The following is a 27,934-nucleotide window of genomic DNA, read 5'->3' as shown; positions in this document are numbered from 1 at the left end:
AACCTTCCCTCTACCTGCTATGATGCTATGATGCCATCTTGGATCGTCTCCTTTGACATTTTATTAAATCTCTCCACACCTCAGCTTCCGCTAGAGTATCTGAGGGTTAGACAGATATGCCAAGGACTCAGCACAGTGCATGGCACATGATAAGCATTTAAGAAACATTAGCTACTATAATAATTAAAATAACTCTGACATTCCATCTCTATGCTTTGGCACATGTTTCTCCTCACCTATAACAATCAATATTAAAAAACAAACAAACAAAAAAAAAACCAATCAATATTATTAGCCACCACAGAAATATTCAGTATAGGAAAAGATATTTGGCTTCCCAGGATACTTGGGTTCCTTATGGCTTCTATTTGCTCTGGACATGTATACTAAGATTTTCCAAAAATATGTGAGCTAAAACCAAATGACTATTAATTTTTACTTTAATTCTCTCACTTCAGGGTTACAGTTAATAAATTTGGGGCTGGACATATAAGGAAGAAGTACACTTACTGGATCAATGCCAAAAGGGTACGGTCCACCAAAAACTCCAGGGACGGCTGGGTTCAGCTGGAGAACAGGGTTCCCCCGAAGAGTCTCCTCCCTATGGTGTTAGGAGAAAAGTCACATTTATTTTATTTAAAAATAATTTCAAACTTACAGGACAGTTGCAAAAATTATTACAACCAATATACTCTCCACCCAGATATCTAGATACACAAACTTTTTTTTTAGGAGGTACTAGGGACTGAACCCAGGTCCTCATACATAGAAAACAGGCGCTCAACCACTGAGCTACATCCACTCCCCAATGAGAGTTGGTTTTTTCATTTGTTTGTTTTTAGAAGGTACTGGGGATTTTGCAACATTTGTCCTGCCCCACTCCCTTATCCATCCATCCATTCATCCATTTACCTATCTACTAAATATTTGAGAGTAGATTGTATACATCATGCTCTGTGAACACATAACACTTTCATGTACATTTCTTAAGAACATTAAGCCAGTTATTTATTTATTTACTTACTTACTTATTTATTTTAGGACATACTGGGGATTATACCCATGACCTCATACAAGTAGGCACTAAACCACTAAGCTACATCTGCTTCCCAAGTAATTTATTTTTATTTATTTATTTTTACTTTTAGGAGGTACTGGGGATTGAACCCAGGACCTCATACATGGGAAGCAGGGGTTCAACCACTGAGCCACATCTGCTCCCCTCAAGTCATTTATTTTTGATTGAGAGGGAAATTAATGGGGTCCAGAACCTGACCCCCCAAAGAAATTACTACATTTATCTCTTTTCCCAAACATAGTTATCTTGTCTCTTCAATAAGAGAGGAGGGACTTGCAGCTGAGAATGAGAATGACAAGGAATCAGAGATGACAAAAAGAAAAATTAAATACACACTCACACACCCAAATAGGGAATTCTGGGAATCTGTTTTAAATTTACAAAAAGAATTAATTAATGTTCTTAATTCATAGTCTCAATTCCTTGACTCTGCCAATCAGGTCACAAAGTACTTCATAGGTTAGAGCGTAAATAAGAGGAGACTCTACATTCTCCTGAGACAGAGACATTGTCAACCACTTCCTAAAGCAGTGCTAGTTTATTGCTTGTCTTGAAAATCATAACTGAACATGAAAGGAATAACCTTTGACTTTTAGCTTCTTCTGTAACTTACGTCCAATTATATATAGTGAACATTGGCCGGACGCTCCAGGATGACCCAAAGATATTAAGAGACTTAGAAAAGCAGTCATTGTAGATGAGGCCGGTGTAGATGGAGAACACGCCCATCAGTAGAATAATGTATCGACCACTGAACACAGTGCTAAACATCTGGTAATGAAGAAAGAAGTCAATAAGGATGTACTGACAGCAGTGTGTGTTATGACAATGCTATTTAGAATATACTAGCCCTTTCCTTTCACACCACTTTACCCCATCCTGGATCAGAGTGCTAGAAGCAAGGATCAAAATACAATGCTAACAAATTCCCTTTCACAGCACATGGCCTCTTTAGTGTTAAAATGAACATAATGTCTCTATTTCCTTTGCATAAATTCATGGATTAAAGACTTACAGATGATAATTTTCACAATGAATACTTAAGCAATTATAAAGTTTTAGTCCAAAGCAGATGTAACTTAAATATCACCTCGCTCTCATTCTTCTGAGAGAGGATCCGGCTCTCCCTTAGCACCATCCACACAGCAAAAAGGGTCATCAAAATGCCATGGCCAAAGTCTCCAAACATCACAGCAAAGAGGAAAGGGAAAGTGATGATGGTATATGGAGCTAAAAAGAAACCAAATAAGGAAAAGGATTAATACAGAAAACTGCAATAATTTCTAAAACATCATATTCTTCTCCATACTCCAAGGTCAGTATAAGGCAACTTATTCCTGAACTGCTGGTCAGATGGACTATCAGGGAAAATCACCATCAGAGTATATTCTGATACTAATAGAATTTGAGTTACTGCTATCATTTCAAACAATGAACACAAGAAATGAAGGTTTTGTTGCTAGCCTTGGCAAACAGCATGGTTTTTCCTTTAATTCCCTTTTTCTAACCACTGGGAAACTGCTCCTGGAGCAGGCCAGCTTTCTTCTCTTGTGTAACAACCATTTCCAAAATGAATACAGCTGCCAGATGGTGGGAGAAACCCCTAACCTGAAGCAAAAAGCAGGTTTTGCAGAGGGCTCCAGCTGAAAATGGATTCTCAGACTCTCAAAGTAATAATTAACTCTCCAAACAGAGAAGAAATCTGCCTTGTGCTTAAAATGGGCAAAAACTGCTGTTTCCTCTATCCCACCTAGAATAAAGAAGCCTGGAAGAGGGCATTTTAAAATATCAAATATCAAAAACATTTTGCTTAAAGCAGCTCCTGCAAATGCTTTGCTAGAGTTAGGCCAATTGTTTTATAGTGATGAGGGCACATGGAAGAATCCAATCCAATGAGCTTATTCCCACCTCTTAAAAATGTGTTACCAGCAATAAACTTCACTCCGTGTACAAATGGATGCATCTACAGGAATTACACTAGAGCTGAGGTCTGACAACATCTCGTTTAAAGTTATTCAAACATTTAAATGTCACAGCATTTAAAGTGAGGCATTAAAAAGTAAATATCTGCTAGAGGGAAAAGATTTAAGCTTTTTTTTTTTACCAGGATTTATCTCTCGGTAAGTTCCAATTCCATAAGCGTCTACTATATTCTGAAAGCCATATGTAAACTTATTGGTTTTGTTATAGGTTGGGGGAGTCTGATTTGTCTGCATTCTGTTCAAAATGGAGGGCACGGTGGAACCACTGTGTTCCTAGGAAACATTAAGCACATACATCAAAATTAGGTTATCCTCTTAATTGTGGTTACACAGGTGAAGATATTTATCAAAATTTATCAAACTATACACATAAAATACATGTATTTTCTTTTATGTAATTTATATCACAATAAAACTAAAACTTACAATTTAGGTTATCTTCCCCATCTTTGGGGAAACTTGGACTAGGTATAAAATTTAAAATGATTTAAATTAAATCTCAAGAAGAACATCCTTACCATGAAAAAAAATCAAACTTTAAAATACATAACCAAGGAAAACGTGGAATATCCTCTCTGGAGACATCTTCATCTGTGAGTTATGTCTATGAGTTACTATTGTTTCTTCCTCCTTTTATGGAGAAAACAAAGTGTATTCATTGCCTTTCCTTCTTCCCCACCTACTATTAATTCCCAGTCACACAAAGTTTGGCTGGATTGGCTTATCATCAGATGCAAAGGCCTTTTCTCACACAGGCAAGCCTCTGACAATGGAGATATTCCTCTTCGTTTTGGTGAAAATCTTTATTCCTTAGGAGTTCCTCTCCTGATCACCAGCCACTCCAAGCTCTCTCTTTGTTGGCTTTTCTTCCCCTACCTACCCCATCACATTGCAAGTCTTGCATACTATCTTCAGTTTCCCTATTTTCTCTCTACAGTCTTCCTCTTGAAGGTCTTACTACCTTCTACTTTCATGACTCCCATTTTAGTTTTGTCTTCTCTAATCCCCCTTGCTTGACATTTCTATCTAGCACCTCAGTGTTAATGAAACTGAATGTACTATCTTTCCCAATAAGCTTCTCTTACGAACTTCTATTTCCATTAATGGAACCATTATTCTCCCAGTCACTCAACTTTGATGCCTCAGAACCTTTTTTTTTTTTTTTAAATTCTTTCTCCTGCAGCGTGCTAGGAACCCAGTATACCTGTTGATTCTTCATTTTAGAATGTCTTGCAAATCCATCATTATTTTCTTTTCTCAGTGTCAAGTCCTAACCTAGGTGACCTTAAAACTTACTACAGTTGCCAACAATAATCTCCTGAGAGACTCTTTCCATTCCTCAGTCCAGCCTAGATACTATCAACAGATTACCTCTTTAAACAGCTCTGATAGTGTCCTTTAGCTGCTAAATAACTTCTTTTTTTTTTTTAAAGATTTATTTATTTATTTAATTTCCCCCCTCCCCTGGTTGTCTGTTCTTGGTGTCTATTTGTTGCGTCTTGTTTCTTTGTCCGCTTCTGTTGTCGTCAGCGGCACGGGAAGTGTGGGCGGCACCACTCCTGGGCAGGCTGCTCTTTCTTTTCATGCTGGGCGGCTTTCCTCATGGGCGCACTCCTTGCACGTGGGGCTCCCCCACGTGGGGGACACCCCTGCGTGGCACGGCACTCCTTGCGCGCATCAGCGCTGCGCATGGCCAGCTCCACACGGGTCAAGGAGGCCTGGGGTTTGAACCGCGGACCTCCCATATGGTAGACGGACGCCCCAACCACTGGGCCAAAGTCCGTTTCCCCTAAATAACTTCTGATGCCCCTCTACTCCCTGTGGAATAAAATTCAAATCCTCTAACTTGCTATTGAAAGACCTTCACAGTTAGATTCCAAGCCACCTGATCCAGGTTTATCTCCTACTCTTTGGGCTAACCTATCAGAATTCCTGTTTTTGCCCAATCACATATTAACACATTGTACTTCCTGCCTGTGTCCACAATGTTTTCTTCTTATCATTGTCAATCAACATCCTATCCATTTTTCAGAGCCTTGATCAAATGCCAACTTCTTGAAGCCTTTTCTAATCACCCTAGTTGGAGCTGGAGAAACCAGCACCCTCCCTCCACACACATACACCCCTCTTAGCACAGACTTTCTTGGACTGTGCATGTCAGCCTTTCCTAATAGACTGTAAGACAATGAAGGACATGTTTTTTTTTTTTTTACATCTCTGTACTCTTCCAGGCCCATGTTAGTGTCTTGGACAGAGAGTTGCATGGGTTATACTATAGAAGAGGTCCACTGGGTAGAGAGAGTGGATCAGGAAATCTAGGTTTTAGTTGTGAGCTATCCTGGAGAATCGTGGGTCTAAGACAAATTCATTCAATCTTTCTGAACCACAGTTTCCAGGTATATAAAATAAGGATAGTACTCTAGGCCTATATGTGAACTGTACTGTCAGGATATAAGATGAGTATATTAAAGAACTCTGGAAGCAAAAATGCCATAAAAATGAAGTTGATTAATGCTACTTTTGATAGGAACCTCTCTTCCTGGCCGCTGGCTGTGAGGGACTCACCGTGCCCCTTCTCAGTGCAAACTGGATGGAGTCAAGATCAGTGACAGGGCACCAGACCTCGGCAATCAGGCACTTCTGAGTCACGTCGATGTTGCACAGGTTCAGAGTGTGGTAGATGGCCTTCATCTTCCGCACCTTGATGAACCAGACGCGGATGTTCTTTGCAGCTGCCTGCAGGACCCTCTGACGGTGATCCTCTGTTTGATTCAGAACCTTTTGGGAGAAAAAAGAGTAAGATAGAGACCTTTCTACCACCAGTCTTAGATTTCAGGATATGAATGGCAAAGAGACATAGCTTTCTGGAAAGGATAGTTGGATATCTGTTTTTCTCTTCTGGCTAGAATGGCTTCTTTTTTGGCCAAATTACAAGAAAGTAGATTTCTAGTCACTAACATTCATGTTCAGTTAGATTTAAGCTGAAAAGGAACCTGAAAAAAACGGTTTTTAGCTTCTTTCTATATTTAATCTTATCACCAATCCAGAGGAGACAAAGCAAAACAAATGTAAGCATTGATTGTATACTTTGGATGGATTGATGCCTTATTAATATATATCAATAAAATTGATAAGAACAAAAACAAAAACAAAATACCACCACCAACAAAAAAACAAATGTAGGTCACTGGCTTTTACCTGGATCATTAAAGAGCAGGGAGTTCCCACATGGAGCCTGTAACTCAGACTTAAAGAAGTGGGTATCACAGGTCCAGGAGCAGACAAAGTCAACAAGTCCACACTTAACAGCAAGAATCTGTGAATATAAGCCAGCACCACAGAACAGTGGGATCGAAGCTGTACTGAGCACCACTATCTGCCTAGGCCAGGAGAGACCCCGTGCTGGGGGAACATACAGCAGGAAGCACTGTGGGAGCAGGAGGATCCACGGTCTTCAGAGTGGATTTAAAACTGCCACCTACCACTGTCATCTGGGAACAGACAAGGCTTTCCCTTTCTATGAGGCCTCCTGGGGAAAACAGTTTCCATTTTGATCTGTCGGAAACTAGTAGAGATTTCCCTCCAAGGAATCATATCACCCAGACTAGGACTGGAGGAAAGGGTAAAATATTTTACATTCCATTGCCTTTTTTACTGCCAAATATTGAAGGTTTTGATATCAGAAGAGGGGTTAAGTCCCTTGCTTCTAATTGGAAGAAATTGGGCAAGTAACCAGTCATATTTCTGCATGAGATGCGCATGGTATGTCTACTTAAATCTCCACATCTCTTTGAAGAGGAAAAAGCTCTACACTGCCTATTTTAATCATAAATCTCCACTATAGCTGAGTCTTCAGAACAAAGTAGTAACTACTAACTGAAAAATTATCTTGGGCAGAGGAAGATGAATTCTGTAGAGAAGAAATAAAAAGCCATACAGGAAAAATGCTGGTGTCAGTTGAGAATGAAAGAGCAAAATTACTCTCTCTCTCCTACTGGTTGTTGACTATTTCAAATTGCTATTAAATTTTTGAAAGGAAGTATGCTAAATAAATTTTCAAGCAATGTTTTATGTGCTTTTCTTTCCCCATCTACTCCTTGGAATTCAATCCCTTTCTAAAGTTTCAGTTCCTAACCACTGGATTTTTAGAAATCAAATCTTGTCGTTTACCCTTGATAACTGCATGTGTTCTTTAACTCCATCTACAAGCCTGGAGAGATAAGATGGCCTAGAACCCAGAATACGATCTAATACCCACTGGAAGTCCTTTAAAAACTCTCTTCCTCTGGCTAAACAGATACATACATCTCAAAGGAGTTGGCAATAGGTCAAGTGGGTGGGTCATACACAATGTGGGGTGGAGGGAAGGATTTTGATAAAGGGAGTTGAAATGGAACCCCTTGACAATTTTGCCACTGCAGAAAGGATCTGCCTCTGAGGTTAAGTATGTTTACTAACGGGTTGAGGTGGCAATCATCACATTAATTCTTTCAAAAGGGAGCAGAGCTCCAACCTACCACCCTTTTCCTTCCATGTACACATAACCATGACTCCTCCCTTAGAACCCCATGACAACCATGGCATCTGTAAACTGCACATGCTGCAATTTAGTTAAAAAATAATAATCTTTTCTTGGGTATAAGAACTATACCAGGACTCTTTGGTTAGAATATAGTTAATATCTCAAGTGACACAAAGCTGTTAAGAGGGGCTGAATCTGGAATAGATGTGTGTGAGAGGGAGCAGAATTTACTTTATATGTACTTCTGTATTTGATTTTTTTTAACTAAGCAAACTTACTTTTATTATTTAAAAATATCTGAGACTTACAAGGTAGAGAAGTGACCAATTGCAGATGCAGAGCATTCCTGTCTCCTTTGGGGATGACTAATGTGATTTTTAATAGTCATTCCCTGAGACTATACTCCAGCTCCCAGTAGACATATTACCAATGGACATTTCTTTTTTGGGAGCCTGGGCTGCTACAAGTGTCTTTCAAGGAAGGAGAATTATTTTCTCTTACAGTATTTCACAAAAACAAATTCCCTCCAGCCCTCTGTGTACCATTTGGAGATCATCAATCCTGGTATTAACTCCAGAAGCCATTTCCTTCCTCTCCTGTGGTGTCTCCGGGCAGGGATAGAGGGAGGCTCGGAACCTGGAATGTACAGACACAGGATGAGGAACATTGAAGCTTCTCAACTATCCAGTTCAAATAATTGCTGATAGTAATCCTAATTTACTAGAAAGGAGCAAAGAGTATTAGTTCAGACTGATGTACTAATCAAACAAGAATTATTTATGCAGAGTGGACTGAAAGAGTAATAACATTGGAACTAACTTGACATTCTCTGTAGCTATTAAATCCCTCGAGATTAAAAAAAAAAAAGGAAAGCAAATTATATTTTGACTTATAGGAAAAAAAACAGCATGGAAAAAAAAGATCTTACAGGCAGAATTTCAAAGAATTTTAAGGAGACAGTGCCATGACATTAGGCTGGCTGGGCAGACCCATCCTCCCAGAATAGTGTGCCATTTAAAAACCATGAATGCTAATTGCTTTTTCCCAGGGAAAGGAAACTGTGGTTTTATTGGTATTTTTAAAGAATTAACTCAGGCCATTTCTGTTTAAAGGAGTGCTACCATTATTTAAAGATATATTTATCATGCCAAAGTAGACTAACAGAGACTTGTGATTCACTATTCTTTATTCTGAGATTTCGGTACACTGGCAGGGCTGTGTTCTCGTGGGTGAAGGCTTGCTTCTCTTACCCTTCACAGATTTTCTTGACTCTGTTTTTCAGCTGATCGCCTTGGAAGAAAATGATAAACACAGACTTGTGCACGTAGTCGCCCTAGGCCCCAGAACCAAAAACCAAAAGAGTTCAGACTTCTGAAGCCAGATGAAAACTTTTTAAATAACTTGTTTTTTGGGTGATATAGGAACAAGAGAATCCTTTCAAGATATGGCAATCCTGTATTTAATCACTACCCCCATGCCATTTCTTAAGCTTCGCTATAAGAACATTTGCCCTGCAATCTCTAATTCATAAAATTCCTTCTTTATTTGTTTTTAGACTTGACCAGGAGCCTAAGGCAATACTACTCTTAGTGCTATTTAGCACAATTTATCAATTTATCTTTACATCTTATATTGCCCTGAATGACAAAAGTACAGAGAGGAGGAAAGGGAAGGAAGCCATTCCAGTTCACATGCTTAGAAATTTATAGATAAAAGGCTGCTGAATAACTACAAGTAATTGAATTGTTGGGAAGAATGTTGATGTACAATTTCATGATTCCTGCTGATTTTGATTTTATGGGGCAGGGAGGAAAGCAATCCATTCCAATACTAAGTTTGTACCTGGAGTCTGATGCTAGGAATAGAAGGAAAGATCAGAAAAATAAGGAGTATTAACCAGGAATGTGGGAAGTGGATGTGGCTCAACTGATACAGCATCTGCCTACCATAAAGGTGGTCTAGGGTTCAAACCCAGGGCCTCCTGACCTGTGTGGTGAGCTGGCTCATGCGCAGTGCTGATGCGTGCAAGGAGTGCCGTGCCACATAGAGGTGTGTCCCCCGTGTAGGGGAGCCCCACATGCAAGGAGTACGCCCCGCAAGGAGAGACAACCCATGCGAAAAAAGGGCAGCCTGCCCAGGAGTGGCACCACACACACGGAGAGGTGACATAGCAAGATGATGCAACAAAAAGAGACACAGATTCCCAGTGCCACTGGCAAGAATGCAAGTGGACACAGAAGAACACACAATGAATGGACACAGAGAGCAGATAACGGGGGTAGGCGGAGAGAAATAAATAAAAAATAAACCTCAAAAAAAAAAAAACCAGCAATGTGTCTGGTTGTTTACATTTTCTGTATTATTATGTATTGCTTCTGTAAGCAAAAATATTGCTTCTGTAATACAAAATATTATGTATTATGTATTGCTTCTGTAAGAAGAAAAACAAAGAAATGAACAAATTTTAGAAGGAAAAAGGGGATAAGGAGTAGATAAAACAAGATGCACGAGAGCTAATGAAGACTCAGTCTTTTTTTTTTTTAAAGATTTATTTTTATTTATTTCTCTCCCTTTCCCCCTGTTGTCTGCTCTCTGTGTCCATTCGCTGTGTGTTCTTCTGTGTCCGCTTTGCATTCTTGTCAGCGGCACCGGGAATCTGTCTCTTTTTGTTGCCTCATCTTGCTGTGTCAGCTCTCTGTGTGTGCAGTGCCACTCCTGGGCAGGCTGCACTTTTTTTGTGTGGGGAAGCTCTCCTTGCAGGGGCATACTCCTTGCACATGGGGCTCCCCTATGCGGGGAACACCCCTGTGTGGCATGGCACTCCTTGCACACAGCAGCACTGCACGTGGGCCAGATCACCATACGCGTCAGGAGGCCCTGGTTTTGAACCCTGGACCTCCCATGTGGTAGGCGGACACTCTATCAATTAAGCCAAATCCACTTCCCAAGACTCAGAGTCTTAAAGCCCTAAATTCCCCAGAGATAAACAGGAGCATATTCTATGTGCAGCTGCTCTGTTAGAGATATCCAGACCCCTTTCCTGATTTGTTGATAAAATGTCTCTATTGCCAAGAGGAAATGACTGCATATTTCTAAGAACAGCTCCACATTAGTTGTGACTGCAGATCACAGTGTTACCACAACCCAAGAACAGCCGTCTAAGACTAGAATTGCTCCTCTGGGTAATCAGATTCACTGTAACTTGTGCCACCACATTCCTACTCAGCATGGAGAAGAAAAGCCATATAACCAGGTCATTTTTAGCTTCATGACCCACCCAATCTGAGAAGTCCCAAAATTCAATCTCTCTTAGGTGGAGGAAGAATGCTGAGTTAAGAAATACATGAGGGAAGCAGATCTGGTTCAACTGATACAGCATCCGCCTACCATATGGGAGGTCCAGGGTTCAAAGCCAGGGCCTCCTGACCCTTGTGGTGAGCTGGCCCACATGCAGTGTTGATGTGTGCAAGGAGTGCTGTGCCACATAGGGGTGTCCCCCACGTAGGGGAGGCCCACGTTCAAGGAGTGCGCCCTGTAAGGAGAGCTGCCCCACACAAAAAAAGTGCAGCCTGCCCAGGAGTGGCACTGCACACACAGAGAGCTGACACAGCAAGATGATGCAATAAAAAAAGAGACACAGAATCCTGGTGCTACTGACAAGAATGCAAGCAGACACAGAAGAATACACAGCGAGTGGACACAGAGAGCAGACAACAGGGCGGGAAGGGAGAGAAATAAATAAAAAATAAAACAAAAGAAAGCTTAAAAGAGACTATTAAAAAAAGAGAAATACATGAGATAATTTAGAATAGAAAAACCAACTCCAGGATTCTAAGTAATAGTAAATCAAAAGTGAAGTAAATGTCTCATACCCACCAGAATGGTTTTTATTATAAGAATGGAAAGGAACAAGTGCTGGCAAGGATGCAAAGACATAGGAACATTAGTACCTTGGTGGAAGGAATGGAAAATGGCACAGTCGCTATGTAAAAGTTTGGCAGTCCCTCAAAAAATTAAACATATGAGTACTATGATCTGGCAATCCCACATCTAGGTATATACCTAAAAGAACTGAAAACACGAATTGGATAGATACCTGTATACCAATGTTTATAGCTGCATTATTCATAATAGTCAAAAGGTGGATGCCAAAATGTCCATCAGCAGATAGACAAAATGTGTATATGCCTACAATGGAATATTACTCAGCCTTAAAAAAGAATGAGGGGAGTGGATGTGGCTCAAGCTGTTGAGCACCTGCTTCCCACATGGGAGGTCCCAGGTTCAGTTCCCAGTTCCTCCTAAAACAAGCAAACAAACAAACAACAAGCAAAAAAACAAAAACATAAACAAAAAAATAACTTAGGGAAACCAATGTGGTTCAGTGGTTAAGCACCGGTTTCACACATAAGAGGTCCCAGGTTCAATCCCCAGCTCCCCGTACCTCAAAAATAAAAAAGAATGAAGTTCTAATGCACGTGACTAAATAGATGAACCATGAAGACATCATATTGAGTGGGGGCATTTTCGGGACTTGGAGTTATCCTAAATTATATTGCAGGGATAGACGCTGGACATTATATATCCTGCCATAACCCACTGAATGGACTGGGGGTAAACTTTCATGCAGTGCAGCCTTCCTCCTAAATGTATTCACCAAATGCAATGAATGTGCCACACTGATGAAAGAGGTTGTTGATGTGGGAGGAGAGTGGGGTATATAGGAACATCTTATATTTTTTAATGTAACATTTTTTGTGTTCTATGTATCTGAAAAAAAAAAAAAAGAAAATTAAAGAAGAAAAAGAAAAAAAGAAATGAAAAAAAAAAAGACATGTTGAGTAAATTCAGTCAGATACAAAGGGACAGATACTAGATACTGTATGATTTCAAGTATATGAAGTAACTAGAATATACAAATTCATAGAGACAGAAAGTAGCATACAGGTTACTAGAGGTGGGAAGGAGGGGGAAGGGGAAGTTAATGTATAATGAGTGCTCAGTTTCCATTTGAGGTGATGGAAATGTCTGATAATCAATGGTAGTGAAGGTAGCACAACACTGATTGTGATTAATTCCACTGAATGGTATGCTTAGGAGTGTTGAGATGGGAAAGTATAAGTTGCACATACATTTTTACGATTTAAAAAAAAAAGGTTTACTACAGAGACAGTGGTAATTACAAACAATACATGAGCCTGGACTGGATCTAACAATGGAGAAAAAGCTCAAAAGGACATTATGAAAAAATTGTAATATAGACTTTATTCTTTACATCAAAGTTAAATTTCTTAAACTTGATAATATACTTATGGTGGTTAAATAAGTGATTATTCTTGTTCTTAGTAAATGTCCATGGAAGTATTAGGTGTTCAAGGAGCACAATGTGTACAACCTACTCTCAAAGGTTTAGAAAAAAGAGGAGGGAGGGAGGGAGGAAGGAAGGAAGGAGCATAAATAGAATGATAAGGCAAATGTGGAAACATGTTAGAAGTTGGTGGATCTGGGTGTCTGGGTGGGGGTGGGGTATATTGGCATTCTCTATATGGGTTTTGTATTAGTTTTGCAAGTGTCCTGTTAATTTGAAATAATTTCCAAATAAAAGTTAAAGAGTCAAGTAAAATTGTGCAGTACACTTAGAGTTCTTTGCTCGTGATCCCTGAACTCAGGACTCACCATACTTACTTTTGTTTATATTATGAACTCTGTCTCTTTATATCAAATTCCAAGATATTAAGCTGTTCCTACTTTCCAAAGCATAATTAGGTGGGGAAGAATAATCATCTTATCTTGCACAATATATATTTTTAAACCAAAGTTCTAATTTTTTCAATAAACAAGTAGACAAAACCTTACGAACTAAAATTTCATCATCTTATAAAGATGACAGTTCAGGAAATCTCTACTGCTCTTTTAATATATGGGTATTATATTACCAAACCCAAAACCAGATGTCTTGCTTTAAAGTTTATTTTCATAAAACACTAATTTTTTTTAGGTCCCAGATCAGTAACAGAAAACATACAAAGCTAAAGTTTAAAATAATTGGAAAAAACATATTTCCAATCAAAATAATACCTACATGGGTAAAACTTATAAATGTCTATGTATACATCATAAGTATACATATGACAGAAATTAGAGGAAAGGAGCAGCCCTTCGAATTCCCAGATCAAAGCAAGGACTCCTCTGTGGGAGGGTCAGGTCATGTGCACCATGCTGTGTTACTGCTCTGGGCTCCTTTGCAAGACCCACTCCACGGGATGCAATTTCCTTGTCTTACAGTCACAGGATCCTCCAGGGGGTTCTCGATTTCAGCCTGTCGCAGGAACACATTCCCCCGGCACACCCGCCACAGCATGCGCTCAAAAGTCGGGATGCGCTCTCGGTTAATCACGCCAGCTACGAAGCTGTGGGGAGAAAAGCCAGATTGGGAATTCTATTTCATGTCATGGATGGGTGGCCGTAAGAGGACAAAGAAGAAAAGTGAGAGGGGTTAAGACTGTACACACGAGACTGTGAGTCATTGTGTCCAAAGGGCTGCCAAAGTCTTTACTCCTGGACCCAAGAGAGTTGACAGAACGACTCAGGAACACCTGAGGCTCTCAGAAGAGAGCACATCCTGGCAACAAGTGAATCCCCAGCCTCACTGCTTCTTCCGAACATCAAATCAAACACGACCTCACGGAGTACCAAAGGACTGAAGTGGGGCTTACCCAAGTCTTAAAGGCGTGCCTCTTCCCATCTCACTTGGCTCCAAGAGGGATGAGGACTCTTCCAACAAGTCTGGATCCGCCATCTGCTGATGATGCAATTCAGCCTGAATTCACAAATCAATTAATATCTAATGAAAATAGTTAGTGGCATGCAGGGAACGAGGAACCAGGAGATAAGTCAGAAAATAAAGATGAGGAAAAAAAAAAGCTATCAAAAGATAAGACACACCCACAAAGAGAAGACAAAAAGAATTGGGCAAGAAAATAAGGGAAAGAAACAAAAGGTAAAGAAAGCATAATTGTCCCAGTAAAGTATTTGGAGAAATGATTTTAGAAATAGGAATAAAGAAAAAACATTCAGTGATGGTATCATGTATAAACTTGTAACTTGGTGGAAGTCATTTTTTCTCTCTCCTATGTTTCCCTGATCGAGTCGTGAAAGTATTAGCAAATACCTTTGCATGTGGGTGGAAAGCTGGACTGTTTCTCCCCTTTGAGCAAAAACAAGGCAGTTCTGCAGATACGTTCAACATTTAACTTTCAAGCAGGTACAAACTAGAATTTTCATGTGTGGGAATGTGAAAGATGGAGACTCCTTTTTTAGAAAGAAGGCACTGTCACTGTCCTGAGCAGTCTGATCTGGAAGGGGCACCTCCAGGCATCTAAGTTTTCATGCCCTTGAAAGTCCAGAACACGAGAACTTTCAGCATGCTACTGTACATAAAATACTCCAAGTCATGGGATTTAAAGAGTATTTCTTTTCCCAAAGGGGTAAGAAACACTATAGCTGGACCGATCTGAACCTCCTCTGTATCCATAAAGGGAAGAACAAGTAAAATCATATCTGAATGTCCTATTTTCTGAATAGGAATTTAGAAATATTAAAAAGTTCATTAGATTTTACAGTTTAAGGATTCTTGAGACTACAGCTCAAGCCAACAATCTAAATCAAATAAAGTGAAGAAAAAGCAGCAGATAAGCCAAAAGAGAGCTTTTGGGCTGATTGGTTAGATCGCAAATGATTTCCACCATGACAATTTATACAATGAAATGGAGGAGAGGGACCTTCCCAGATGTAGGCCTATACTTCCTAACCTCTCTCTATCCAATTCATCCAACCACCCTTTAACCCCCATCAGAAAAAAGTTGCACTTAAAAAAAAAAGTCTGACTGACTTTTCCACTGCCCGAGCTACCCAACTTTAATATCCACACATTATTCATTTGACCAAAGACTAGAAATAAGCCAGAATAATCTTCCTTTTTCAAAAGCAAAACAAAACAAGTCAGGTAAATTTTTCTCTATCATTTTCATTCCAAATTCAATTTTATTCCACTCCTGTCAAAACACTAATAAAAAATGCCACATGGGAACCTTGCTTAATAAAATCATTTAGCCATATGGGGAGCGGGTATAGCTCAAGTGGTTGAGCACCTGCTTCCCACATATGAGGTTCTGGGTTCATTCCCCAGTACCTCCTAAAAACAACAACAACAACAACAATAAAACAAATAAATGAAAAAACCAACTCAGGGGAGCTGGTGTAACTCAGTGGTTGAGTGCTGGCTTCCCACATACAAGGCTCTGGGTTCAAATCCCTGGCCCCCAGTACTTGGGGGGAAAAAAATCATATGGCCATAAATATAACAATCAAAAAGAGGGGGGGAAACAGCATAAACAGATGATATGTTTGAAGGTCTAAAAAAAAGTGAAAGCAATTGTTTTGGGAAGTAAAGTACAGAAGCAGGATCAACTTTGATTTATTAAAAAATAAAAATAAAAAAAGGAGGCATAGGTACCTGAAGGGCAGGGAACATTGTCCTGAGACTTAGAAAAGTTTACTTTGATAAGATAATGGGGGCATAGCTTTACTACCTGCTGCCCAAAGGAGGTTTAAGGTGGTTCTTCTTGTTTCTACTTAAAATCAAATCAGCTGATTACACCCCCCCACACAATTGTTTTGAGGATCCAGAAGGCTACAACATTTCAACTTGTTCTTGCATATCCCTTTGCAAAAACCAGTGAAAATGATCAGTCCTCACATGACACCCTCCTACTTCCCAGTGTCATTCAGAAGACCTGATTAAAGTAAAATCTAAAGATCAGACTCAATGCAAACAAATGTAATCTAAAGGGGACACCTCTTGGGACAGAAAATAGTGCTTAGAAAGTAGACTGATGCAAAGACTGTACCTAAGACTGTGAATTTTTAAAAATCAGCAGAATTAAAAATAAATAGAAAATGCAACAATATTCTAATTACTAATTTCATTACTATGTACTTAAGTATCCTAAGTCTTAAAGTAGAAAGCTAAAAAATTTTAAGTAAAACAATTGTGCCTGATGGGAAATTAGGATTACCAGAATCACCTAGGACTTTAAAGCAGCATCTAAACCATGTAGCAAACTAGAGTACCTAAATGCTAATCTTGGAATATCTGGGTTCTCTAACAACAAAACTGCCAATATTCCTTTAAATTATTTGCTATGCCCTTTAGTTTATCCCTTTCCTTAACCACAATACGGAAAACCAAGCCTTGAAAAAGGAAGTAGCAGAACTTCAGCAGTTTTGATTCTACAGCACTTAAGGGTAAGCAACACATCCAGTTCAAGCTAGGTCAATTACCAAGAGCAAACACTTTTATTTCCACCTATATTGAGAAAGAAATTACATTTCATCACTCAAAGTATTCACCCAAGCTCCATATTCACCCAAGCCCCATGTTCACCAAAGCCCCACAGGAGATGAGAGATGGAAAAGAGAAAGAAAGAAAAAAAAAAAAAGAAAGCAGATGGATGGAAAACTTAGAAGGAAGGCAGGGATCTGCATGCCATTAACCATTACTTTTCCAGTCTTCTTTACGTTCTCATATGTTATGGTGCTTATGGTTAAAGATGCAGAGAAATCTCTCCAGCTCTTATAGTTCTTCATAAGCAAGAAGACTGAGAAAAGGATAATCATTAACAAGTTATTCTAAATGCTCTGGATAAGAAATGGCTAAGTTGAATTTATAATCATCTTAAATTACAAAAATATTCAATCTGTTTACTTCTCCCCTTCTATACATCCTGCCAAGCGTAACCTTCTGCCAAAAGATGAATAGTATAATTTTTTTATTTAGCCACATTCTGCTAACCCATTATTGTGATTACTGATTGTAGTCACCAAATTTTACATGTATTTATATATATATTTAAAAGCACAGGGATTTAAAATTGATACTGTTTTAGGTCATTTGCAAACATTACAATTTCAGGCATGGAAGAAAACCTCATGGAACCCTAACTTTGAGATGTGAGGGTCCCAAGTTTCCCACCTTTTGCATCATTTAAATGTATATTCCACATGCACAGACATTCACTGGGTGAGGCCTTATCTTCTGCCACGGCAATGACATCTGCCACTGCTGTTGAGCAGCAGCAGGGCAAAGTCTGTTTAATGAGATTGGCTGAAACTACGAACTAGTGGGGAGAGCAGGCAAGGCACTGACTGCACACTTGGAAATAAAAGTAGTTGTTCTTGTTGGAGGACTTCCTACACTGTTTTGAAGGTGCTAGGAACCAAAGAGGGATTGACAGGGAAAGCAGCAGAGAGGCTCTCCAGAGATTACAAAACAATTTAGCAATTTTTAAATTCTGTGTCCTCTTTCAAATTCTTATTTTAACTTTTTTATTTATAAAAATTAATAATTTAAGTAATTATTTCCTTTAAGGTAGCCCATTGTCAATCTTTATCTAGAATTTCTCCCAGAATGAATGAGACTAGAAAGCTCATTCCAATCCTTAGACATTTTCACATATCTCAGCAATATTTTCCAGCACCAAACTAAAGGCTATACCAAGGGAAAAGAGTAAGAAGAGGTAAAGAAATTAAGCCCCAAATGATGCTAAAAGTAGCTGGGCTTTGGTCTTGAGGCCAAGTTTATATTGGATCTGTAGGCGGCAGCTTGGACACATCTGTGAGCACATAAAGGCACTGTGTCCTCAGTATGTTTCTTGATATGACTAAGTGACACATTCCTTGAATGCAGGGACATGTCTCACTCAACTCATGTGTCTGGAAGAGTAGGTACTCATGAAAGGCTCAATGAATTAATGAAAATAAATGCAATGTTATTTAGGCAATGAACATTCTGGAGTTTCAAATTATTTGTTCATTAAACCTAAGTGGTAGTGCCTGTTGCAAAAAACCTTGAACACCTGGAAATAAATAGTTCACACCCTCTAATGCAATAATATTGAGGACTGGTGAAAGAATTTACCATCAGTCTTAAAATTCTCAACTCAGTAAGCAAACTGAATATTCATACAAATATAAGCAGATTCTGATTCTTGGGAGGACCAGGCAATTAAATTCACCCCAGCTTTCCCCCTTTTCCTTGTCCCAGTATATCTTTTTAATTAACTTGGCCTCTCTGAACCAAATTTTTAGTTACTGAGGAACGTGTCACATCTTCAGCAGACTTTCTCTAGCCCAAGCTTCTTAAACTTTAAGGTGTCTTAGAATCAACTTGTTAAAACAGATTGCTAGGTCTCACCCCCAGAGTTTTTGACCCAGCTGATCTGGGGTGAAGGAATATGTACTCCTAACACGTTCCCAGGTGAGGCAGGTGCTGTTTTCTGGAAAACCCCTGCTCCAGGCTAGAGAACTCTGGAGAATTGGTCTCTCCACAAGACAGAAATTAAAATAAACTGAGAATATATTACATGCTAATTAAAATAGGTCCTTGTATTTAAAAGCTTTGCCAAGTTTTTTGTTGAGCAAAGGAAATAAGGAACTTTATGGAAAAGCACATGGAATAGTGACTGGAACAATCTCTGAAATATCATTGCTGTTTTTTTTGGTTTTTTTGGTCTTTCCTTCTGAAATATCTAATGTTGCTAATCTGATGACAAAGACATCTGTCAAAAAGAGTTACCTATATTTCAAGCCATCACAAAAACCACATTCAGGCTGAAAGTTAAGACTCCTTCCAGGTTTAATTAGAAAGAAGACTTCTGAAAGTCTTGCTCTAAATCTTCTCCATGGGGTCACCTGGCAATTTAGTCATCTACATTTTTAACCCAGGAATTTAACACTTTTTCCTTTGAGGTAATGCAGTTGAGTTATATAAGAATCCATGAGCTTCAAAGAAGCATCCTACTGATATTTCCACACAATATACAGAAAAACTCCTATAAAATTAAGGTGTGGCATGTGTTGTTCAAAGTACTTAAAAGCATGCTCAAAGGTTGATAAGCAAACATGGAGGATAAAATAAAAATAAAAAATTAATGACAAAAACTTTGGAGATTAAAACTTGGTTATAATTTCATGTATAACCAATCTTTCCTTGGTTCTTCAAATTTAACCTTAAGCAAATACTTACCTTAAAATATAGAAGTAAAAATCTCAGCTAACTGTATGTTTACAACCACTTATAAAGTCCTTTCCCCATCTTGAAATGAAAAATTGCAGAAAATGTAAAAATATACAAAAACCATGGTGGGCTGTGTACTGCATGAAAAATGGAACTTTCATCAACTAAAATAGGGTGCAAAAATGGTATTGTTTTCAAATTAGCAAATTAAAAATAATTATTGGAATTAAAATATGGCCCATTTGTGTGGGTGTAATATCAGCTGCTCAAATACAAAAAAAACAATAGTCTGACCTCATCGAAAAACTGCTGAGTTTTGCGAAGAATAAATTTTAATTCAGTCAGTTCCAGGAAGTTTCTCTTCAGAGCTTCCTGGTTTGTGTTGATTTCCTTTAATTCATTTTCAATCTTCTCAAAATTGGCCTAGAGGGGGAAAAATCAAACTATTAATTCAAACTGAGGTCAATATATACTTGCTCAGAAAGATTTTAAGAATTCACCCCACAGAACTGTTGCTGCCATGACAGTTCAAAAATATCTTACATCTACCTACCAAATACTGTGATTTTATCACAGCAATTTTCCTTATGAAAAAATTTTTTGTTTAAAATCGTCTTTCTTTGCCTATACATTCTATTAAACACTCAGTAAGTTTTTTTGGGAAATTTTAAATGGATAAAATAATTATTGAGGGGCCCACTGGCTATTCATTCAGATTCTATGAGATTAATAAACTACTACACAAATTGATGTTAATCTAATAGGTTTTCAATAAACCAATAAACATTTATGTAGTGGCACATGCTTCGGTTCAAGTTACTGTTGGATATCATAAAAAATGGAATTCACTTCAATCCCACCTACAAGAAACTTAAAATCACTAGACAAGGCTAACCTGGACAGAATTATTCTATTCTCCATTCACTCAAGAAAACAATTTCTGCATAAAAGTAGCAAGAAATTTATCTGGCTTTCTCAGGAAAATTGTTTACCTCTAAGTCAATCATGTCCCGGGGAAAGGGTACCTCTGGGTTTTCGCCAGTGTCCATAATTGGGATGTTAGCTTTTCTTATCTCTTTCTCAACAAATCCTTAAATGACAGAATCAAAACATTCATGTCTTACTGCACATGCCTGGAAGTATTTGAGGAAAAAAATAATGACACCCAGAAGTTGGCTACAAAACGTTGCATCCTAAGAAAGAAACACTTAAATAAAAGAAACAACATGTAAATCCCTTTTTTCGTATTCCTCTTTTACTACCTCACACTGTCCAAAGCATAACTATCCAAAGAGAGAGGTCATCCCACAACTGCCTTCTTTCCCTCTTCTGTTCTTAAAACTGACCCTTAAATGCAACTACTACTCCAAAGTATGATAGTTCTGGTCACAGATATTGTTGGCAAAGCAGAGCAAAAGAAGAATGCATTTCCTTACACTAGTGAGACAAATCCAGATCAAAAGAATTTTATTAGGGCTCACCTGCTCTCAGACCTGAGGGCAGGGGGCTATACTGGGTATGGGTTGGTATACCTGGGGTGATAGTTACCACAACTGATTCCAGAAGAAAGAATCTAACAGATTGGTTTTTTTTAAAAAGATTTATTTATTTATTTATTTAATTCCCCCCCCTCCCCTGGTTGTCTGTTCTCTGTGTCTATTTGCTGCGTCCTGTTTCTTTGTCCGTTTCTGTTGTCGTCAGGGCACAGGAAGTGTGGGCGGCGCCATTCCTGGGCAGGCTGCACTTCCTTTTGCGCTGGGCGGCTCTCCTTACGGGTGCACTCCTTGCGCGTGGGGCTCCCCTACACGGGGGACACCCCTGCGTGGCACGGCACTCCTTGCACGCATTAGCACTGCAAATGGGTCAGCTCCACACAGGTCAAGGAGGTCCGGGGTTTGAACCGCGGACTTCCCATGTGGTAGACGGATGCCCTAACCACTGGGCCAAGTCCGTTTCCCCAGACTGTTAACAACAGATGAAATTGGGAAAGTTATCAAAAAGCTACCATCAGGCCCAGATGGTATTAGAGGTTAAAAAAAAAATCCTTCATTAGGAAGAAAGATCTTAAGCAACATGATGGATTCAGAAGCTCATGAAAAGAGGCACCAATCATAATATGAGGTATATCAGCTCATATTACAAATGTTTGTGAAATGAAGCATTACCTATTGGCTGCCCTACAGCTTTTAACAATATAGCAATCATATTTCCTATTCAGAACTCTTTTGGAATCAAAACCTGGGATGCAATACTTCAGTTGAAAAGGATGGATTCTGAAACTTGAATCCCAAAATCGTTTCCCCGTTAATGCAGAAGACGACCAGACTGACACTTATATTTGGTCTGTAATAATCATCCTTCTCCATAATCATGACAGCATTCCAGAGTTTGCAACTTGTAGCATCACAGTATTTATATTCAGGGACAAACCATTTGAAAGAGTTCAAACATTGCTTCAAGACTATAAGACCATAAGAAATTTAGACACACTTATCAGACTTTCAAGGCACTAAATCCCATAGAATTGGAATTCTCAAGGGTTGGTGCCTTTTCATTTCCATAACAGATTAAGCAATGTCTTTTTTTTTTTTTTTTTTTGGCCTTCAAGGTCCCATTATGGAGTATTTGCCTACTGTGATAATTCACAGTGACCATTTGGTCAAGCATTTTATCTGTGGAGGACTATTGAGTGCATGTTGGGATTCTTGTTTTTCAACATAATGTTGTTAAAACTCACATGCAGTCTCAAATTGGGGGGGAATTTCAGTCTTTCCCCAACTTTTAAAAAAAAATCTGGCTAGAATAGGATAGGAAACTGACAAACCTTTTCAGAGGTGCCCACCTGAATTACCATAGTCTCTCATATCTTGGGGTATAATTGAAGTGACTTATGAGTTGCACGTTAAAGGTTGTATGAAAGAAATCATTAGTTAAGTTCATTTATAAACTGAATAGACCTTCTAATAAGAATGCATTTCGACCTGGTTCCTAATCGGCCACATACCATTTGGTGTCATAGGCTTAGGGCACAGTAAATTATGGGCAAGTTGGTTTCCTTCAGTACCACCACCACCAGAATAAAAGGTTCCAATAGCGGGAAAAAATTGGATTTCATTAAATTTGAAAACCATCAGGTCAGATTTAGGTTAAAAACAAAAACACAGAATAAGGTTTTTCACCCCACCAAAATACCAGAAGAGAATAGTGTTTCAGGTGACAACTACTGACTTTTAAAAAAGTAAGGACCAAATTCTCCTACCAGCTATGATAGCTGTCATAGTATAATGGCAAGATCATGGGTTTTGGAGCCAGTCAGAACAACCTGCATTCAAATATTGATTCGATTCCATCACAACCGTTTGGGTAAATTCCTTAATCTCTCTGATTTTTGGTATCCTTCTTCATTAAATAAAGTAACACCTATCCTAAAGAAATGTTGTGAGGAATGAATGAAATAAGGTATATGAAAGCCTTAGCCTCAATAAGACCTCAATACATGTTTGTTTCCTTCCTTATAAATAACTCAAATATAAGAGGTGGCTATGCTAACATCTAAAATTGGTAGTCTGGGTCCTATCTCTCAGAATTCTATAACGTAGTTCTGCTACAAAACCTTCCCATGAAAAACCAACCACAGTGTTTTCAGCTCACAGCCTTGTCACCTCACACAATGTCTCCATTAAGCACTACCTAGTTCAAACACCACAAAATTTTGTATACAAGATTGAATATAAAAAATTCATCTTACACCAAGATGGCAAGATTTTTCCCCCTTGCTTTTTCTCTTGTAGCATTTTCTTCCTTTATTAAGAGGATTAGTATCTCAAAGACAAATGACAGGAACATTACACAAGACCAAACTAAACTGTACATACGAAGTTTTCGATCCATTTCTTCACATCGTCTAACTTCATTTACAAATTTCCGCTGGAAAACATTCACATCTGGATTTAACTGAAAAATAACACAATACCAGAAAAATATTCAAATACTGCATTGATTTATTCTATTTCGCAAACAGCACATCCTGCAAAGTGAAAACCTAATTTTGTGTCAATGTAGGATGCAACATTAATCAAAATTGTCATATTAATCCACGTAAACTGCCTGTCACACCAAATTAAAAAAAAAGATACCCCCTCATTGGTGTAACAAATTATTGGAAATGGAGGCAAGTTAGATAAAGCACAGTGTTTTTCCTAAACTAAGTCTCAGTGAGCCCCCCTCCACCCAAAATTTGGGCTCTGCCTAGCTTTCCTTCTCTCCTTCCCAAGCAGAAGAGAGAAAAGGCAAAGGCAAACTTTTCTTGTTCTTCTTTCTGTCTCAAGGTCTTCACCTTCTTTGTAACAGGCTGATTTATTCATTCAGACACCACAAGTAATTTTCAAAGCAGTGAGACAGACATTCTGGGAAATAGGAACAGAAAAAAAACCCCACCAAGTTCCTATTCATTAAGGAGGCTGCAATCTAGCAGAGAAGAGAGATGAACACAACCAGTTAGACAGCATGTGATAAATTCCATAAAAATCATACAAATAAAGAAATAAAGTTATTTGCTCAATTTATATGGAGCACTTAATATGTACTAAGCACTGGGGCAAATACAGATATAAGTCCTATCCTTGAGGAGTGTAGCAGTTTGGTATTGTTTATGAATTCCAAAAATAAATATTGGATTATGTTTGTAAACTGGTCTATTCCTCTGGGCATATTATATTGTATTGGATTCAGAGGTTTCACTTTTACTTGATTCAGTTATGATTAAGGCTTTGATTGGGCCAGGTCAGTAGGATTTTGAGTCCCTGCTCACCAGAAAAAACCACATGGCAGAGGAGAGAGTTTTGAGTTTTGAGATTGGAGTCCCAGAAAGTAAACACACAGAGAAGCAGATATGTGAGGAAGGAGAGAAGACTCCATTAGACACAGCAGAGGCACCAGGAAGAGAGACAAGCAGTTAGCCTGATAGTCTACAGCTGGCCGTGTGGAGACAGCAAAGCAGCTGAGCCTGGAGAGAAATGAGACTTATCCCAGCCTAGAGCTGATCCTGGAAGAAGCTGGGACCACAGAGCCTTAAGAGGAAGAGAAAGCCTGAACCCTTGCAGACGTCGGCAGCCATCTTGTTCCAACACATGGCAAAAGACTTTGGTGAGGGAAGTAACTTATGCTTTATGGCCTGATAACTGTAAGCTTCTACCCCATATAAATACCTTTTATAAAAGTCAACAGATTTCTGGTATTTTGCATCAGCGCCTTTTGGCTGACTAATACAAGGGGCTATCAGTTCCACAGAAGAAAAAGACAGAAACCAATAACTACAATCTGTTGTGGTAAGTGCTGAATTAAAGATATGAAAAATTGTTGGTAGTTTCTTATGAAGTTAAATATATGCCTACCTACCCCATAACTGAGCATTCTAATACTATGTAACAAAAACAAAAACATGTCCACAAAAAGACTTGTACAAGAATCTGTACAGGGAAGCAGATATGGCTCAAGCAACTGGGCTCCCATCTACCATATGGTAGGTCTAGGGTTCGATTCTCAGGGCCTCCTAATGAAGGCAAGCAGGTCTGCATGGTGAGCTGGCCCGTGCGGAGTGCTGGCCCATATGGAGTGCTGACCCGAGCGGAGTGCTGGCCCGCACAGGAACACTGGTGCAGCATGATGAAATAACAAAAAGAGCCACAGAGGAGAGACAATAAGGGATGCAGCAGACCAGGGAGCTAAGGTGGCGCAAGAGATTGAGCACCTCTCTCCAACTCAGGAAGGTCCCAGGATCGGTTCCTGGCGCCGCCTAAAGAGAAGACAAGCAGACACAGAAAAACACACAGCAAATGGACACAGAGAGCAGACACAGGAGCGGGGGAGGAGCAATAAATAAATCTTAAAAAAAAAAATTCTGTATAGCAGCTTTATTCAGAATAGCCACAAACTAGGAATGATCCGAATGTTAATCCATGGGAGAATGGATAAAGACACTGTAGTATATCCATACAATAAACTACTACTCAGCAGTAAAAAAGGATGATCTACTGATAGAGACAACAATATAGAAAAATCTCAAAAACACAGGGTTGAGGGAAACAAGTCATATATGAGTTTGTAATATATGATTCCATTTCACAAAGTTCAAGAATATGGTAGAAATATTAGAAATGATGTTAGAAATCAAAACAGAGGTAACTTATGGAGAGTGGGGATTGACCAGAAATGGGCACAAGATAATTTTCTGGGCTGATGCAAATGTCTCATATCTCGATTGGGGTAGTAGTTACAGAAGTATATAAATATATCAAAATCAACAAACTGTACTTTTAAGATATGTATATTTCACTGAATATAGATTTTACCTCCATTTTTTAAAAAGTATATAAAGAACGAATACATGGAGGAAGAATAACTAATTCTATCTGGGGAAAAATAAGAAAAATTTTACAAAGGTAATACTTGAGCTGGGACTAAGAGGGATAAGGTGGAGTTCATCAAGCTAAGATGAAAGAACAGAAGACTCAGAGACATGAAGAAATCATGTAAATTCACAGAAAGGGAGACATTTATAGGCATACCTTAGCAGATATTGCATTTTTTACAAATTGAAGGTTTGTGGCAACTCTGCATTGAGCAAGTCTACTAATACAATTTTTCCAATAGCGTGTGCTCATTTCATGTCTCTATGTTACATTCTGGTAATTCTTACAATATATCAAACTTTTTCATTATTATTATATCTGTTATAGTGATCTGCGATCAGTGATCTAGTGATTCTGTAATTGTTTTCAGGCACCATGAACCATACCCATATAAGACAATGAACTTAATCGATTAATGTGTGCTTTCTGACTGCTCGACTGACTGGCTGTTCCCTGTCTCTCCCCCCTCCCTATTCCCTGAGACACAACAATATTGAAATTAGGCCAATTAATAGCCCTATAATGGCCTCTAAGTGTTCAAATGAAAGGAAGAGTCGCTTGTCTCTCACTTTAAATCAAAGCTAGAGATGATTAAGCTTAATGAGGAAGGCACATTGAAAGTTGAGACAGGTTGAAAGCTAGGTCTCTTGCAATAATTAGTCAAGTAGTAAATGCAAAGGAAAAGTTCCCAAATTAAAGTAAAGTGCTACTCCAGTGAATACGTGAATAACAAGAAAGCAAAACAGCCTTATTGCTGATATGGAGAAAGTTTTAGTGGTCTGGACAGAAGATTTCCCTTAAGCCAAAGCCTAATCCAGGGCAAGGCCCTAATTCTCTTCAATTCTGTGAAGGCTGAGAGAGGTAAGGAAGCTGCAGAAGAAAAGTCTGACGCTAGCAGAGGCTGGTTCATGAAATTTAAGGAAAGTAGCCATGTCTGTAACATAAAAGTACAAGGGGAAGCAGCAGTGCTGATGTAGAAAGCTGAAGCAAGTTATACAGAAGATCTAGCCATGAAGGTGGCTACACTAAACAATAGATTTTCAATGTAGACAGACTTACAATGGAAGAAAATATCATCTAGGGCATTCATTGCTGGAGAGGAGAAGTCAATGCCTGGCTTCAAAGTTACAAAGGATAGGATGACTTTCTTGTTAGGTGCTAAAGCAGCTGGTGACTTGAAGTTGAAACCAATGTTATTTACCATTCTGAATATCCTAGGGCCCTTAAGAAATACGCTATTTCTACACTGCCTGTGCTCTATAAATGGAATAAAACTGGGTGACAACACATCTGTTTACAACATGGTTTACAGAATATTTTAAGCCTACTGCTGAGACCTACTGCTCGGAAAAAAATATTCCCTTTCAAAATATTATTGCTCATTCACAATGCACCTTATCACCCAAGAGCTCTGATGGAGATGTACAATGAGATTAATGTTGTTTTCATGCCTGCTAACACAGTATCCATTCTGCAGTCCATGGATCAAGGAGTAATTTTGACTTCCAAGTCTTATTATTTAAAAAATGCATTTCATAAGGTTACAGCTGCCATAGATAGTGATTCCCCTGGTGGATCTGGGCAAAGTAAATTGAAAACCTTCTGGAAAGAAAAGTATTTGTGATTCATGGGAAGAGGGCAATATATCAACATTAACAGTTTGAAAGAAATTGATTCCAACCCTCATGGATGACTTTGAGGGATTCAAGACTTCAGTGGAGGGAGGGAGTTTAGCTCAGGGGTTTGAGCACCTGCTTCCCATATACAAGGTCCTGTGTTCAATCCCTAGGACCTCCTAGAAAAAAAAAAAGGACTTCAGTGGAGGAAGTAAGTGCAGATGTGGTAGAAACAGCAAGAGAACTAGAA

General features: G+C 38.8%; 1 protein-coding gene and 1 pseudogene across 21 annotated transcripts in view; one reads left to right on the top strand and one right to left on the bottom strand.

Moving 5' to 3' along the window:
• The window catches only part of ATP6V0A1 (ATPase H+ transporting V0 subunit a1), a 76,174-nt gene that overhangs the window by 30,833 nt on the left and 17,407 nt on the right, over positions 1-27,934 (bottom strand). For 11 of the 21 annotated variants that reach the window (XR_011646888.1, XR_011646893.1, XR_011646890.1 and 8 more), the window contains 12 exons: positions 23,534-23,612; positions 20,651-20,748; positions 19,953-20,081; positions 14,299-14,381; positions 13,866-13,992; positions 8,833-8,915; positions 8,125-8,218; positions 5,626-5,838; positions 3,183-3,333; positions 2,169-2,308; positions 1,692-1,849; positions 511-601 (listed from right to left, as the gene is read on the bottom strand). Coding sequence is in view for 14 of the 21 variants with exons in the window: in XM_058284285.1 (XP_058140268.1) it covers positions 511-601; positions 1,692-1,849; positions 2,169-2,308; positions 3,183-3,333; positions 5,626-5,838; positions 8,125-8,218; positions 8,833-8,915; positions 13,866-13,992; positions 14,299-14,381; positions 19,953-20,081; positions 20,651-20,748; positions 23,534-23,612 (1,446 nt within the window). In the remaining 7 variants the exon portion in view is untranslated. Of the gene's footprint in view, positions 1-510; positions 602-1,691; positions 1,850-2,168; positions 2,309-3,182; positions 3,334-5,625; positions 5,839-8,124; positions 8,219-8,832; positions 8,916-13,865; positions 13,993-14,298; positions 14,403-19,952; positions 20,082-20,650; positions 20,749-23,533; positions 23,613-27,934 lie in introns of all 21 variants that reach the window. The other 10 variants (XR_011646889.1, XR_011646891.1, XR_011646892.1 and 7 more) reach the window with 1 other exon arrangement.
• LOC139437222 (mitochondrial nicotinamide adenine dinucleotide transporter SLC25A51-like) lies at positions 21,732-22,592 on the top strand (annotated as a pseudogene).

The sequence above is a fragment of the Dasypus novemcinctus genome, chromosome 21 (genome assembly GCF_030445035.2).
Source record: "Dasypus novemcinctus isolate mDasNov1 chromosome 21, mDasNov1.1.hap2, whole genome shotgun sequence".
Lineage (NCBI taxonomy): Eukaryota > Metazoa > Chordata > Mammalia > Cingulata > Dasypodidae > Dasypus > Dasypus novemcinctus.
This window is presented reverse-complemented; position numbering and strand designations above follow the sequence as displayed.